This window comes from Syngnathus typhle, linkage group LG17 (assembly GCF_033458585.1).
Source record: "Syngnathus typhle isolate RoL2023-S1 ecotype Sweden linkage group LG17, RoL_Styp_1.0, whole genome shotgun sequence".
NCBI lineage: Eukaryota > Metazoa > Chordata > Actinopteri > Syngnathiformes > Syngnathidae > Syngnathus > Syngnathus typhle.
This window is the reverse complement of record NC_083754.1, coordinates 5,731,012-5,746,742: the sequence shown is the minus strand read 5'-3', so window position 1 is coordinate 5,746,742 and position 15,731 is coordinate 5,731,012. Positions and strand designations below refer to the sequence as shown.

Sequence of the window (15,731 nt, the reverse complement as noted above, 5' to 3'; positions counted from 1 at the left end):
GAAGTGTGCCAAGTTGTCACAAATCTAATGAGTTCAAACAGGAGACGCATCTGCTCCAATAATAATTTATAATATATATATATATATATATATATAAGCATTTCTTCACCACTTCAAACTGCAACCAGAATAATAATCATGACTAAAACATTCCTGGTATCGGATCTCATCAGTTTGTACCTCACTGTAGCTTTTGAGCTGCAATAATTCCACGTAGAATTCGCGAAACATGAATATGTTAATTCTGAGGTCAACGCTGACTGACAGGGAACGGCGACAGCGGCTAGATTGAACCCATTTTCTCTAGAAGGAGAAGAAGAAAAGTCATAATGGAAATGCTAAATCCTGAGAGGATGTCGTGACAAGTTGGACTATCATCTCGCTGATCGTCTTTCCTCCAAGCGGTCATCACAGAGGTTCTGCATTCATTACTGGAAGTCTCACTTGCACATATCTCGTTTGTGATTACATGACAAACCAATGCTCGCATTAATAAGCAAATGAAAACCACGAGCATACAAGATTGCAACAAAATTGTTGTGCCGAGCAGGTTTTTATCACTTGTCAAATGGAAAGTATCACATCAGCCAAACTTTGCGAGTGTAATATCATAAAGCCTCCAGCTTTCCGAGGTTGGCAGGGAGACGTGGGGGAAAAAATATAATTAACCGAGGCGAGATAAAGTTGCCAAACACGACGTGTCTGCCGCTGACGGCTGGGCGAGACACAGACTCCTAACGCGATTGGCCTGTCAATCAAATGTTAAAAAGGAGAAAAATCGAGATTTTGGCCAATCGATATGTTTAGTGGAGACAAACTACTCAGCCCATTTTGTGTCCGATTCTGAAATCAATTGATTGCAACATAATCACTGAAGCATCAAGTAGGAATTCAAAGTCCGGTAAACAGCAAACATTTATTTTTTTTTATCTTGCTTTCATTTAAACAAATTTACTAATCGACAAAATCGTTTTATTTTTGCCTTGTTGATGCACCGACAGGAAAAAGCACGGGTGCATTCCGAGCGCGTCGGAAAGCAATCGGAGCTTATGAATATTTAAGCGGCGCCGTTCGCATGGGCGTGAAGCGCTAACACGACAGAGGCCTTGAAGAATTAATGCAGCTTCTTCGATAATTTATTCATGTGATTTACGTGCGTGGGGCAACTACACTTGATTTGATTTGGGGAATTGTTTTTTTTTTTTTTTTTGCTAATCAACACCTTAAACAATATTTTCACCAAGGGTTTGGGTGATCGACAACCAATTGATTAAATGTGTAGCATCACCCGATTATTTTGATATTTCCGATTTTTTTTTTTTGATGCAACCACTTGGTGAAAACGTGCCGGGTGGTCCACCCACAAATCCCTCAAGCATCTTCCATAAAGTTTTCAGGAGTAAAGTATTTGGATCTGAACACATCCAAGTTCTCGTTTGGAGCTGAAATTTAAAAATAACATTTGTATTTAAGCGCATGGAACTTTTGTGTTTGTACATCACACATTCAATCTCACGGCGTGGTTCAAAATTATTCCTGTGAATACCGTCATGTCTATTTTTTCAAATGTCTTCCATAAATATTCCAAGCCTTCGTTTTTTTACAACTTCCTGCTTTGTCCGTGACGAATCCAGTCTTTGGATGAGCTCATTTTGTCAAGCAGCTTCCTTAAAGTGGTTCCAAGACAAAGTTTCAAGGACCCAAGTCTGGTTTTTGTGTTCAATCCCACTTGAAGTCCTGTCCGACCGTTTCGAAGAACTTGACGTTGAAGGGTCTATAAAACTCCTGCAGCTGTTCGATGACCTCCTGCTCGATTTGGACGTGAGTCCTGCCCTTGGACTTACCCAAGCATCGAGGCTGCCCGCTGCTCTCCGGCTTCTTCAGACACGGGAAGCCCTTGGTCCTGTTGAAGTAGAAGTGCTTGTCCGAGATGATCCGCTTGAGTCCTAGGAAGTCCTGAACGCGGCCCATCTCGCCCGCCGGGTCCGTGATGAGCCGCTCGCCGCTGACAAAATGCATCTGCGAGAGGCGGAAGTAGCGTAGCCAGTTCTCCAGATGCAGGATGTACATACCGATGCGGATGGCGTTCCACGAGGTGTCCACCACGCCCAGGCTCCGGTTCTTAAAGGCCAGCTCTTCAAAAGTGGGGATGTCGGGCTTCTTGGACTGAGTCTGCGTGTAGTCCGAGATGGCTCGGGTGACTGGGTTGCGTACCACCACGATCAGCTTGATCTGTTGGGACATGCTGGAGATGCGGCGAGGAGCCTCCCTGGTGACAAAGTAGCTGGGGGTCTTCTCCAATGTGATCTGACTTTCCAATGTTCGTGGCATGAGGCCCCTTGAGGGGGAAACAGAACAAAACCTGAAATTCAATCAGCCCAAACTTTTTGAATAAGATACAGTACATGCTGTAAATGACGACAAATACCGAAACGGAACGTGACGACTTTGACCGACATCAGGTTGTAAACACTGTAAAAGTAATAGGTCGGCTCCCGGCACCAGAACGTGCCAAAGAATTGTTTCGCAATTTCTCACAGCACTGTACTTCAGCGTGCGGATGATTAAAGATGACATTTCTTCATTATGAGTGTGGGCAGGCTTCGATTAAGAGCTAACCTTTCAAACTCCAGCCATAGGTTACCTCTAAGTCTCACCGCTATCGATCCGTTCTGCTTTATTCATTCCGAGTCGTCGGGGGCCCCGGGGCCAGAGAGCAAACAATTAATCTTTCATGAGAACGCAGTCCTTTTTTTTCCCCCCCAGAACAAACGGCAACTCGCGGGCCTTTTTTCACAGATCACGTTTTTGGTGACGATTGCAACTGTGGTGTGGAAGGTGTCTGCTGCGAGCTGTCAAGGTGCACACACGATAGGGCTGACAGTGTGAAAGGTCGCAGATGGTGGTGTCTTTAAATAGTGCAACACTGACAGGTTGTTTAGAAACACACTAGCATATTGTGCTGCACTGGTATTTTATATATATATATATATATATATATACGTATATATACGTATATATATATATATATATATACGTATATATACGTATATATACACACACACATACATATATAATATATTAATATCACACACGCACACACACGATGAATTAAAGTTTAAGTCAAGATGCATTAAGAGGCTCTGCGGTGACATTTTAATGACTCTGAGAAAATGAACCAGAGCGAGGTGAGGACAATGCGTCCGATACTGTTAATACAGAGACTGCGCTTCTGCTCCAAAACGCTCGAACGGTGCCGTAATTGCGTACAGTGTACTCACCTGCTTAAAAACTTGAACTAGTGTTAAATTGTTAATGAGATACTATACAATTGTACATCAAGTATTATTAATAATTAATAGTTTCCATTGAGTGAGCCATTAGATGGGATGGTTGTTAATAGTGGCATTATTCTTTTACAATGTGTTCTCTCTTCACTATGTGCATTGCATTTAATGAGAATTGGACAATCTGTTCGAAAGGGAGGCATGTTTACTTGGAGACCACACCGCACATCTCATCAGGTACACAATGTAATGCCTTCAATTATGTTAATTCACCTCTGGCATTGGATTTGTGCAAGTGTGTGAGTGTTTGTGTGAATCCACACTTTGTTTGACCTTGTGAGTCAGGGGGAAAAAAAAAAGCAATCCAAGATGTTCTGTCCTGAATAGTTGAGTGATATCATTCCCTTCTCTCAGAATCTAAACTCGGTGCAATGTTCTAATTTACGATACATCGTACAGCGTCTTATCTGCTTATCCTGTGCAGGCTGAGCTGGAGCTCAACTGAGCTAACGCGGGCTGAGAGGCCAAGCGGGTGGTACTGACACTATTTTAAGGCAAATTTAAAAAATGATTGGTTAAACTACAAACGTCGTTATTAAAAGTTACCAGTACATTCGAAGGACCTTGACGTAGACCGTCAGAGAATTGCTCATCTCTATCAAGTTTGGTTCAACGCTAAGCGAGAAGTAGCAAATAACAACACGTGGCCTTGGAGAAGGTTCTTCCACAGGTACTTTGGGTCAAGAGCGGAACACACAGCGCCTGCTGCTCCCTCGCTTAATGAGCGCTCACTACTAAAGCGACCTCGGAGAGGGCCCGGCGGCTGTGTCGCTCCACGATTTATCTAGCCTGCTGCGGGTGCGCTAGCGAAGCGCGAGGTCTCGCGGTTCACGCTCGTTTCCCGTAGGGACACAGCTACATCGTTACGGGGGAAGACAACACCCATGTCTTTTAATTCAAAGTAGCAAGGACTCCCTACTACGCTGCGGTACCGCCGCAGTGCAGCATCAACAACATGGCGATTGTTTGGCTAATTACTACACACACTGTGCTGACAAATATATTGGGACATAGGAATGCCTCCATGGACAAATACAAAATAAATATATCGTATTTATCTTTCTAAGAGAATTTAAAACAAAACACGCTCACATACAAATAAAGTTAGCATATTCAAAATGATTTGAAAGCCCTGCTAGCTTAATGCTAACACATAAGTAAATTGAGAGGGACCGCTAGCATTAGCTTTGTAAATGTAGTATTTTCAGATTAACTTTTGGAACTAAACTTTCAAAACTGAAAAGAAACCAATCAGAAGGCTTTGGGGATAGTTCAGACGATTAATCAAGAATTCCAGATCACACAAAAAAAAGTCTGGTGCAAAAGAGTAACTGATAACACGAGTGTGTGGACAAATTGTCCCCCAGATTCTTTTGTCTTTAATAAAAATGGAAATAATATCCTTTGTCTCTTTCTGGACAACAACAATTTGTCTGCGTAAGTAATAATAATGATGCCGATTAAACAATATGCAGGCCTGCAGCAACAAAATCAAGGCTGTCCAGTCTCTCGAGATCTTCAACTACTAAGTAGTCAAATCTAGGGCAAGGTCTTGAGGGATGTCATTGGCTTTTTTAATTTATTTTTTGGCATGAATACTCTAAGTTATGCAGCCATGTCTACCAAAAACTGAGAACGACACAAGTGCCCACCAGGAAAATACAGATGTCACAGTTTTTTAACACTCAGGCAGCCCAAATGGAGTCGGAATCACGTCCCATTTGTCCCAAAATGCCCCAAAAATCTGACACAGCGTGAATGGAATAAAGCTAAGCTTGAACACGGAGGGGAAATGTCTTCAACTTGAGTGATTCTCATTAAGTCTCAGTTGCTGCACCTCGTAAAAGGGAGGGGAGAAAAAAAAAAAGACAGAGGCATCTTCCTCTTTTCCCGATATGACAGATAGCAAGTCGAGAACTGCTCCATTATTAAAGTATTACTCTAAAATTAGAGCTGTAAAGACATCCGGTCATGAATCAAATGCAAGACTTTGCTACTGCGGCGGGTTCAGCTCAGACTAAAAAAAAAAAAGGGAAAGGAAAAAGTAGGACCTAAAAAGCAGCACAACACACTTGACCTTGAAATGCTCCTTTTTCAACCGGAGGCCTTTACTTTGGAATCACAATTATTCATGGTTTGCATCGCGGAGGGAAATGACTGACATTTACTCTCCTTGAGCAGTAAGACTCTGAATCGAAGCCATTTTAAATGCTGTCCCGTTAACAGCCGGCACCAAAAACACAAATCGGCCAATGTATTGGCCTGAGCGGCATCAAATGGTAACGGCATAACCGAGTCAAACTCATAAAATCCAAACAATCACATTCGGTCAAATTTTCTAAAATCAAATATCAAACTACAACGTTAAGACTTTAAAGGGCATCTCTCGCTCAGTTGTATTGATTTCACTCTGGAAAAAAAAACTTGTTTGAGCCTGGACCACGGCAACAAATTCTCACCGGGGTCCTTGTTAATTGGCTCGGGGAGGCAGGGAGATCTGGCGGGGGGGGGGAGTCGTCCGAAAAAGCTTGACGGACAGAAAGTGGGATGCTTCTCGTTCAGGCGAAGTGCACATTACATCATGATTTGGCATCATTAACCGGAGCGGTGAGCAAAGGTGAAGTAAGTGTAATCAAAGACATGATGCTCTTGTTATATCGTAATTGAAGCGAATCGTATCATAGAAGTGGAGGAAAATGTCATCTCATTTGAATTGATTTGACTATCATAATTGAAGTGAATTGTGTTCTATTTACAGTGAACTGCAACTGAAGTGATTCATCTTATATTGCAATTGGAGTGAATCGTATTTCAAGTGTAGTGAAATGTATCGTGATTGCAGTGAACCATATCGGGAACGAATTGAATTGTAAGTGGAGCGAATTATGATAACGAATCGAATCATGATTGAACTGAATCGTAAAAACCGGAGTGAATCATATCGCAACTGAGTTGTATCGTTCACCAAATGAATCGTATCGCTACTCCCATGAACTGTGGCGTGATTGCAGGGAATCGTATGGACAAGAATTGTAGTAAATCGTATTATGAGTGAATCGTATCGCATCATAACGGCAGTGAATCAAATTGGACTATTAACTGTATCGGGATTAGGCTGAATCACTCGTGATTCAAATGAATCGTACTGCAATTGAGGTGGTTCATATTGTTGTTGGAGTGAATCGTATTTTATTATAAAATGAGTGAACGTTACCATGAACACAGATATGATTGAAGTCAACCACGATGTTATAAAGAGAGTTTTATTGTAACTGGAGTGAGCTACAATGTGATTGCAATGAATCATACCGTGATTAATGTGTATTGAGTCAGTACACCTGATCCAGAGGTCAAGAATGAAATCAAAAGAGAAATAAATTGCAGTTGAGAGAAAATCAAAGGCTGACATTTTTTGGTAATTGATTAAGCGAGTCATTCATCAAGCAGAGATGCTGAGAGGCTCTGAAATTAAAGTGTCAATTAAAACGGATTTGAGTAGACAACGCCGTCAAACCACAAACACGTCACTTGCCGAACGATTCATTTGGACTCCTGATGGCTGTCACAGATTTTTTTTTTTTTTTTTTTTTTGCATAAACGTCACTACTCTAGCCTTCAACATTTCACTTGTTCATGTTGCTCTGTGGTACATTTTCCAGAAGACTGGCTAGCACACACACTTCCGACCGTCAAACATAATGAAACATGACGCTCAGAATGTTTGAGCGCCGTTGTTTGTAGTCTGCACACTCGTATGCGGCTGACGGTCTTCACTCGGAATTGTAAACATGCTCGGCGAGTGACTAACTAAAATAAAATGCAGTTCCTTCAAAACTTGTGAATGCTGAGAAATTCACAAAATTCTGAAGAAGTGAGGACTGGGACCATCATATGTTCCCACAAACAGAATTTATGTTTTGGATTTAGAATTATTTTAAGATTTCCTTCAGCCTGCCTTCGACATTTCCCATTTTACAGTATGTTAGCATTAAGCTAGCTGCGGTGTGTCAAAGAAAATTATATTTTTCATATCTGTTTAAGTTCACAAATCGAGCAGCGAGAAAGTGGAAAAAGGAATGTATCAAAATGTAGTTTTTAATGTGTTAAAAAACATTTTTTAAAAATGGGTTCAAAGCAGGTTAGAGGGCAGTGGCGTAGCCAAGCCGGGGCGAGCCGGGGCGGCGCCCCGGTTAGGACTCCCTGCACCCCGGTTGAAAAAAAATCGAGCTTTTTCGAATCTTCATTTTCATGCCGTTTTTTTCTTTCGGTCTTGCGCGAATGTGCTTGCGCTATTCTATGTGCGCGATGTTATCCATTCACCGTTTGCCTCCCGGACCCGGATGTTGTTTTAGCGATCAGCGAGCAGCGTGGGTGATGTTCGATTTTTTTTCCTGTGGGCACGCGCCCCTACTGGAAAAATTCCTGGCTCCGCCTCTGCCCCCCCTTTTGCACGCCCCTGCGCCAGAGTCTCATTCCACTGTTCAGAGAGAGAGAGAGAGGAGTTCAACAAGAAATATGCATATGGACATCAATGTTTCACATTTTATAGGATCAATTCAAAATTGTGGATGAATTGAGGTTTTACTTTACTGTGGATATGTCATAGACTGGTCAAAACAAATTTGACACAAAAGTGGCATTTTCCCAATTTTCTTAAATGCAGCAACAACTTCAGGGGCGTTGGACTTACTGGAAATCCACAGTGGCGTACATGATTGATATAATTATTTTATGCAACTTTTACACGGAACAATATTGTGCCTTTCTGCGATTCATACTGCATAATTCATAGGTTTATGATTCAGTTTTTAATTCTATTTATTCTAACACACTTGGATTTTCACACTATTTTCGTGCAGCGTACAATGACAATAAAATATCTGTTTGATTCTTATCAGTTCTATTCCACCCAAATTATTTTCTGTTCTATTTTTCCTGTAAACCGACGTCAAATGTGTCAACATACCAAGACACGGACTTCCCAAATAGAAATTTCGACTGTAAGTCACACCAATTTCCCAGGTTTTCCCAAACGCAGCATAACAGTATGTTAAGCAAAGGAACAAAAGTACGAACACGTAATCATTTATGCAAATTTGCAACGAATACATTTATTCATCGCAAATTTAAGTATGAAGCAAATGAATATTTAAACGCTAAAAAGTTGTCTTGGTCTTGCCCACCTGTACCAGTCCAGTCCTCGGTCATAGTTGCGGTCGAAAAAATGCGGCTCGGTTCCGAGCGCGCGCACATCTGGATGGATCCGAATGAACTCCAGCACCGCCCTGGTTCCTCCTTTCTTCACTCCCACTATTAAGACGCCTGGGAGTTTTTTATTGCCGTATCTTTGCGCCAAACTTGCGTTCCTCATCCAGCGAGACGGAGGAGAGGGAGGAAGAACAGGAGATCCGGCAGCACCGGGCTGGGCTGCTGCAGCGGCGGCGGCGGCGCGGACCCCCCGCAGCCGGGCACACTGCTCCGACTGGGCGAGAAGTTTCTTCCCGGCCGCGTTGGGGTTCGGCGGGCATCGGTTCCCCTCGTACGCCCGGCCCGAGATAACGTTAGTGCGGCCGAAGATGATCGTGTAACACAGGTAGGTGCACGACAGCGAGACGGTCAGCATGAAGGCGGACGAGAGGAACCGCTGTGCCATGTCTCCATGGGGGCTCAAGGTTCTGCATGACGCTCCATTGGACCCGTCCTCCGACAGCTCATCTTCATCATCACCATCCTCCTCCTCCACTACTGTGCTGCAAATGTGTGGTCCACTGGAGTGTCTTAAAAAGAATCCCAGTAAAACTGGACGCTCCAAGTCCACAAAAGTCCACCTTCCTCCTTCATCGTAGTCCTGGAAGTGCTTCTTCTGGTGATGCTCACTCACTTATACATACTTCCACAACCCTCTGACGTCATCACAGGAGAGATGATGGTCAAGTGATGCATGTCATATTTGGACGAAATATTGAGGCACTGATTCAATTTGTGACAAGAAGGGCATCCAACTGTGCCAAACATCACACAAGGGACTTGCACTGGCGACCCCTAACTGGGGTGAAAATGATTTCTGGGTGAGTCAGAATCAACCATGATGAGTCAAGATGACAAGCCAATTTTTGGGCTTGTTTTGTGCAAGGAAAAAATATCTGTTAATTTTTATTCCTTTTTAAAATAAAAAATATTAACTCCAAAATAACATTGCCTTTAGAAGCCAACACAGACTACACCGTCTCTGGTATATAAGAATGAAAAATATTTTTTTGCACTCTTGTACACTTAAATATTGAAAAGTGAACAGCTCCAAGACTAATTACAAACATATTGTACTTCAAAGTTAAACACAACCGAACTATGCTAAACACTGTTGCCATCCAGTGATATAAAGTTTGCGTACATTTCAGCATTTCTCATCCTGTTCGCTCAGAGATGGTCAAGCTTAAAGTAGCTTAAAGTGGTCTCCATAATAGAGCTGCACAAAACAATTAACAGCCGGTGGGACTCGCCGAAGCTGAAGAGCAATTATGTGCATATTGATGAGCGCCAGTGTTGCTTGAGAGGCACTCTCAGCCTGTCTTCACACTTGCTACCATTTCTCTCTGCATTCACAGACACACACACACAACCCCCAGCCTCTTTGTTCCGCTTTTATGCAAATCACAAAAACGCCTTACTGTACGTCCACTACGCGTACCCATCCCAAATCCGTCTCGTCGTGCTTGCGTGTGCACCATATTCGCATCCACTTAATCGCCGCTAAAGCGCCAGCTGCTTCCAGAGAATCCACTCCCTTGGTGATTCACCATAAATCAGTCCTCTTTAAATTCAAATCAACCGACGAGAATCAGCAACCTTGCCAGGCCCCCTGTGGAAATGAAACACCTTCAAGAGTATTTCAAAACTTTCTTGCTATTGCGGAGATTACAGGATCTCAGCGAGGCCCTCAACACCGAGAGCTGACAGTGTTTTTCTGCACACTCAGCAAAAAAAAAAAACAGTGACATTATACAACTAAATTATGTGTCGCTGCGCTTCGGTGCTGCTTCTTCTTTGCATCTGACAGATGATGAGCCTCACAAAGTTTACAGTGGAAATGTGTCAACAGGCGCAACTAGCAGCAGATCTTCCTTCACAAATATGGAAGCAAAAATGGCAATTCCCGATATTCACATCGGGCCTGTAGTTACTAAATATGAAACTGACATTGGTGCCTCCAAAAAAAATTGCCTATGCAGCTTTTTCATGTCCACAATTTGACCCCGGAACAAATTATTTCCATTATTTGAGGTAAAATGAGTTCTTTCAATGAGGAATTGCAGCTGAAAAGTCTTTTTGCAATCCATGAGAAGTCATTTTTTCTTGGACAACTTTTTTCTTAATTGGGCTATTGTGGACATTTACGACGCTCCACTGACTTTGAAATTGCCTCATAGATAAAGGCAATTCATCGCGTCCTGACAGAGTTATTTCTTTGTCGAGAAACGCGATGCAGTATCAGAGGACATTATTTAATAAGGAGAGTTTTCCGATCCATCTTCAGCGGTGTGAAGAAAACAAACGGATGATTTAATATGTTCATCTGGGTTCCTTCAGGCCAAACCCGTTTCCTCACGAGGCTTAAAGGAAACACGAGACGCACTGACTCCAAACGACCAAATGATTTCATTAATGGCGGAGTGTAACTGTCTGACATTTACGTGATGGGGGGGGTCGCAAAGGGAGTCGCTTTGCAAATGAACAGCGGCGTGACGGCGCGCCAAAGTAAATTAACTTTCAGCTAAATCCTGCAGAGAACACCGCGACGGTGCTTTCCTGTAATCACGTCGCTACTGGGATTAATTTGAAATTAAGCGTTTGTATAAAACGCCGCTGCTGGTTTGTTGCATGCCTAATCATGTCTGGATGCATTGTGTTGTCATTTTAAAAGACAAAGAGGAAAGCCTTGTTGGGGACACAACATTATTTTACTCATTCACTGCCAGCCTAGTCAAAATGGATCTTTGACGTCTATAGCCGTCAATGGTAGTGAAGGGGTTAAAAAGGGCGCTCAGTGCAAATGGATTTTTTTGACATCCGTGCTCAAGTTCAGTGCAATTTTTTAAGAATATATTTTATACATAACCACTTGTTCAGCCATGCAGGTTCCAATAACACACAAACAGACAATAAGGACTACACACTGAGACTAATAAAAGTGAAGCCAAATAGTTCCTGCTGCTTTTTTTTTTTTTCCCCCATCTTCTTTTTCTTATCTATGCAACAAGTACAAAAAGTCAAGCACCGCTCAAAGGCCACATACACAGCAGGCTACCTCGCTACCTCACTGTTAGCTAATTGCTGCTGACATTTAGCCCGATCTGTTTAAATCAAAAAGCGCTTCTTTTTGCATTGCTTACTTTTGTCTCCTCACAATAGGGGACCACAAACCGGGCAAATAGCATCGCTCTCTGCTGTCCGCTGAGCATCTCAATGTCCCTGTCAAAAAAAAAAAAAGAAGAAAAAAGATCTGCAATGATCCTGCTGTTTGCCTTGACAGCACTTTCCAAGTAGCCTGAGTGAAGGTTAAATCCATTGATGGAGCTCAATCCCCAAGGGACCATGTCCAACGTGACTGAACAAATGCAACAAACAATGCAACAACAACAACAAAATGCAACAATATAGCCAAAAGGGCGTGGATGGCGCCATCGCCAAAAAACAAACATTCAATCAAAATACATAGCATGAAACAAGAGGAAGCAGCTTCACTCATCTTAAAATGGAAGCAGCAAGTGGACGACAAATGGACATGAACAGTCAGAATAGTCTGAAATCTCCATTCCACCACACCTGGTCAGAAGGTGTGCAACAAGGAGACTCCGCCCATCAATGAGGAGACTCCACCCATCAATGAGGAGACTCTGCCCATCAATGCTCATGAAGTCAATTGGAACACAAAACGCAAACCAAACAGGAACAAGGCATCAGATTTTGTCACGTGATCCTTCACAACGTTTACATTTCTGTGTTGCAACCAAGATGTAGTCCATGACATCATCAAATAGAATGTCAAGAAATTAAACAATATATGTGGCATTGTTTGCTTCAATTCAGTTGATATGAGTCATTCGTTGCAGAGGATAAAGAATACATACCCATGAGTATTGTCATATTTTCTATTTGTGTTCCTCCAACACTTGAGTTCAACTATTTTAAAAGTATGTAAAAGGCTATTTTGGTTAGCCTGCCTATAGCATCTCCCATTATGTGTTAGCATTAAGCTAGTGGAGGCAAAGTTGTGTGGTTGCTTTTATAAATACGTGAAAGTATGTCATTTGTTTACACCTTTAAAAAGTTTTGAAAAGTTTGCGTCTGGATCGGGAATGTTAAGCAGGGACACATTTGTAATGAAAGTTTGTGAAAAATTAACTCGCTAAGTATGCTGTTCAGATGCTGCGTAATGATGATGATCAGCCACTCAAGGTTAATTACTGCTAAATGTATCCCTTTATTTACCTAATTATATTACAAAGAGGACAATAAATGTAGTATATCCTGCAAGATAATCTATTATTGAAGAATGAGAAATATATATCTTTTTTTGTAGGCTACTCTGAAATTTTCCCGCAATCATAATTTACATTTAAATCTTTCCCGGTGCTGCGCTACATCTCATTTGCTTTCACCCGCACTGTTGTCATCCCGCAAGAATCGACCATCAATGGATGTTCTTATCTGGGGGGGTAGGAGTGGTTGCCGGGCGGTGGCCATGGCAACCCACAGAATATTGGATCTGGAGCATCATTTTCTTTTTTTATTTTAAAGCTTGAGATCATGCTTTGTTTGCCGCTTCTCCCGCAGTCATGGTAACAGCGCTCGGGTCTCAATATCATATTTTGACGTATAAATTGTTCAATTTTCTGTATTCCGACAAAGACCATAGCCGTTCCAACACTTCAATGCTCAGATAGATGGTTTGAGACAGAAACATGGAAAAAAAAACATGGCTACGACTCAAATGGAGAATGCGTGAGGTCCACACTAAGACAAAAACATTTTGTCAATTAATTGCTGAAATCTTCCTCCTAGCAAAGCTCAACTTGATGGCGCCACGGTGTTTGAAGCCACTTGAAAGACTAGTCGACCGAGTGCGGCGCTAATTAGGAATGTCACTAGTATATATTTTTTTAGCTCCCAAAAAAGCCCACATTATATGCTAATTGCTCGTTTTCATGACACCAGAAAAGTAACATTTTTAAAATGACTACAAATTTAATTATTCATCATGGTGCTTATGCTTGATTGAGTCAGAAGCTTTCATGTCACATCCCAAAACATCTTTATCCCAGGAAGCCAACCAGCCTGGCCTGTGAGGAAGACAAATTGGCATCCACATGACGCCAGCGCCATCATTGATAGCATTAAACGTTAACTGCTACTGAACCACACATTGTCCAGTCAGGAAAGCGCTCCCGAGATGTTTCACAGGGGCGAGAAAGGATCTCATTGCAAGGCCGGATTGCAGCGAGGCTCCAGCGGGCCTATAAATCATTGTTTAATCAGGAAGCTCACCCAGACTGAGGTTTCACACGTAGAGCTCGCATTAGCGTCGCTGCCACACTCATCTGTCCTGACTCCCACCTTTATGCTGCCATTTTTATTTTTTAACTTCCTTAGGACGGTCGCAAGCAACGCAGTGACTTATGAGGCCTCAGTTTAGCAAGCAAAAGTAATGACTCGGTGCTCGTTTTGCCCGATTGCAAAATTTAAAGCAGGTTTGTCAACAGTACCGTATTTTCTGGACTATAAAGCGCATCTAGAAAACCTAAAACTTTCTCAAAAGCCGACAGTGCGCCTTATAGTCCGGTGCGCCTTATATATGGACCAAATTCCTAAATTTAAAAAACATAACATTTAGAATGATTTGATTTGAATTAAAAATCTGACATGATGCATTAATGGTGTGCCTTATAGTCCGGTGCGCCTTATATAAGGACAAAGTTTTAAAATGGGCCATTCATTACAGGTGCACATTATAGTCCAGTGCCCCTTATAGTCCGGAAAATACGGTACTATAAAAGCAAAAGTAGTCAGAATTCTGTGTTTAATATTCTTTGTATTTTGAATAAGTGGGTGAGCCAGCCCCCCTAAACCAAGCACAATGGTATCCTTTCTTAACACAAGCAAAGTTTTTGGTCTGCTCGCCGGAAGACAACTTGACCGGCAGGAAGTCGGTCCACAAGCACTCTGCCGGGCTGCTGATGCCGCATGGGAGGCAGGTGCAAAGTTTAATCTGAAAGACAGGAATCTCATATTTGGAATTAGTTTTATATACACTGTCGAGAGACTACTGTTTCCAAAAACTGTTTTTGTTCAAAAAAGATGACAGAGCCAAGACTAGTCATCACAAAAAAAAAAATCGTACCTTGCAATCACAGCTCATTTCATAGTGCCGCAATAGGCTCTTTTGCCCGTCACTCAAGGCCTTCCACTGCTGAAAGAAGTCACACAAAGTGATACGCAGCAAGCCGTCGGATTCTCATTTTGCTGTAATGGCAGAAGATGAGGAAATTGGGCAATCATTGAAAAGCAACGTCAATAACATTATAAACCTCTCAAGTCACAAAAAATATGACGCAAGACTTCAGCATAGTGAGCAAAGGTTTACATTTATATTTTATTTACCCATGAGGAGATACGTGGTGCCTTTTGTCAGTTTGACTCCACATGCTGCGTCACTTGGATTTAATGACTGTTTCCAACTGGCCTATCAATCTATCAATCAATCTAATCAACTTGACTCATGACTAACTGCGGGAATTTAAAATAGCAAAAACTTTACTGCTGACACTTGTAAGTTTTTATTTTGTAGTCAGTATTTTATCAAGCTTGGGGGTAGGGGTGCAGCATTGGAGAGATTCTCAAATCCTGAAATATTGCTGCCTCGGCAGTCTCTCGGAAGACTGACTCAAGGTGTAGTGAAAAAATATCACGACGGAGGGGTGATTCTCAAAGCGTAGCTCTTTGTCTCCCTCTAGTGGTATGTTATAATTGGAAATCTGTAAACTCCTTGTTCTAACTCTGAGCATTTATACCAACCCAAGAGTAACTTCTTTGACTCATTTAAATTCAGTAGAAGTGGGAAGATGTCTGACCAGGAAAAGGCACTTTCGGTAGAAACTTTGTAACACCACTTGGTCAACCCCTCCACCACCCAGAAGAAAACCCCAAAACCCAGCAACCTCAAGTGCTTCTAACCCAACATTAATAGACTAGACCGAAAATTTAAAAAAAGAAAGTGTAAACTATAGAAAAATCATTTAGTATACAAATATTTCAAGGGGGTTTATAAACTATCAAGGACAATAGGCATGTTCTGGTCATCTTTATCACAGTATGAATAAATAAAAA

General features: G+C 42.0%; 1 protein-coding gene across 1 annotated transcript; it reads right to left on the bottom strand.

Annotated features, from left to right (window-relative positions):
• Nucleotides 1-1,208: 1,208 nt before the first annotated feature.
• Nucleotides 1,209-9,000, bottom strand: hs3st2 (heparan sulfate (glucosamine) 3-O-sulfotransferase 2). Its single transcript, XM_061302657.1, has 2 exons — nucleotides 8,531-9,000; nucleotides 1,209-2,338 (listed from the first exon to the last, which is right to left on the bottom strand). The coding sequence occupies exons 1-2, from the start codon at nucleotides 8,998-9,000 to the stop codon at nucleotides 1,720-1,722; spliced, it is 1,089 nt and encodes a 362-aa protein (XP_061158641.1). The 3' UTR covers nucleotides 1,209-1,719.
• Nucleotides 9,001-15,731: the final 6,731 nt, after the last annotated feature.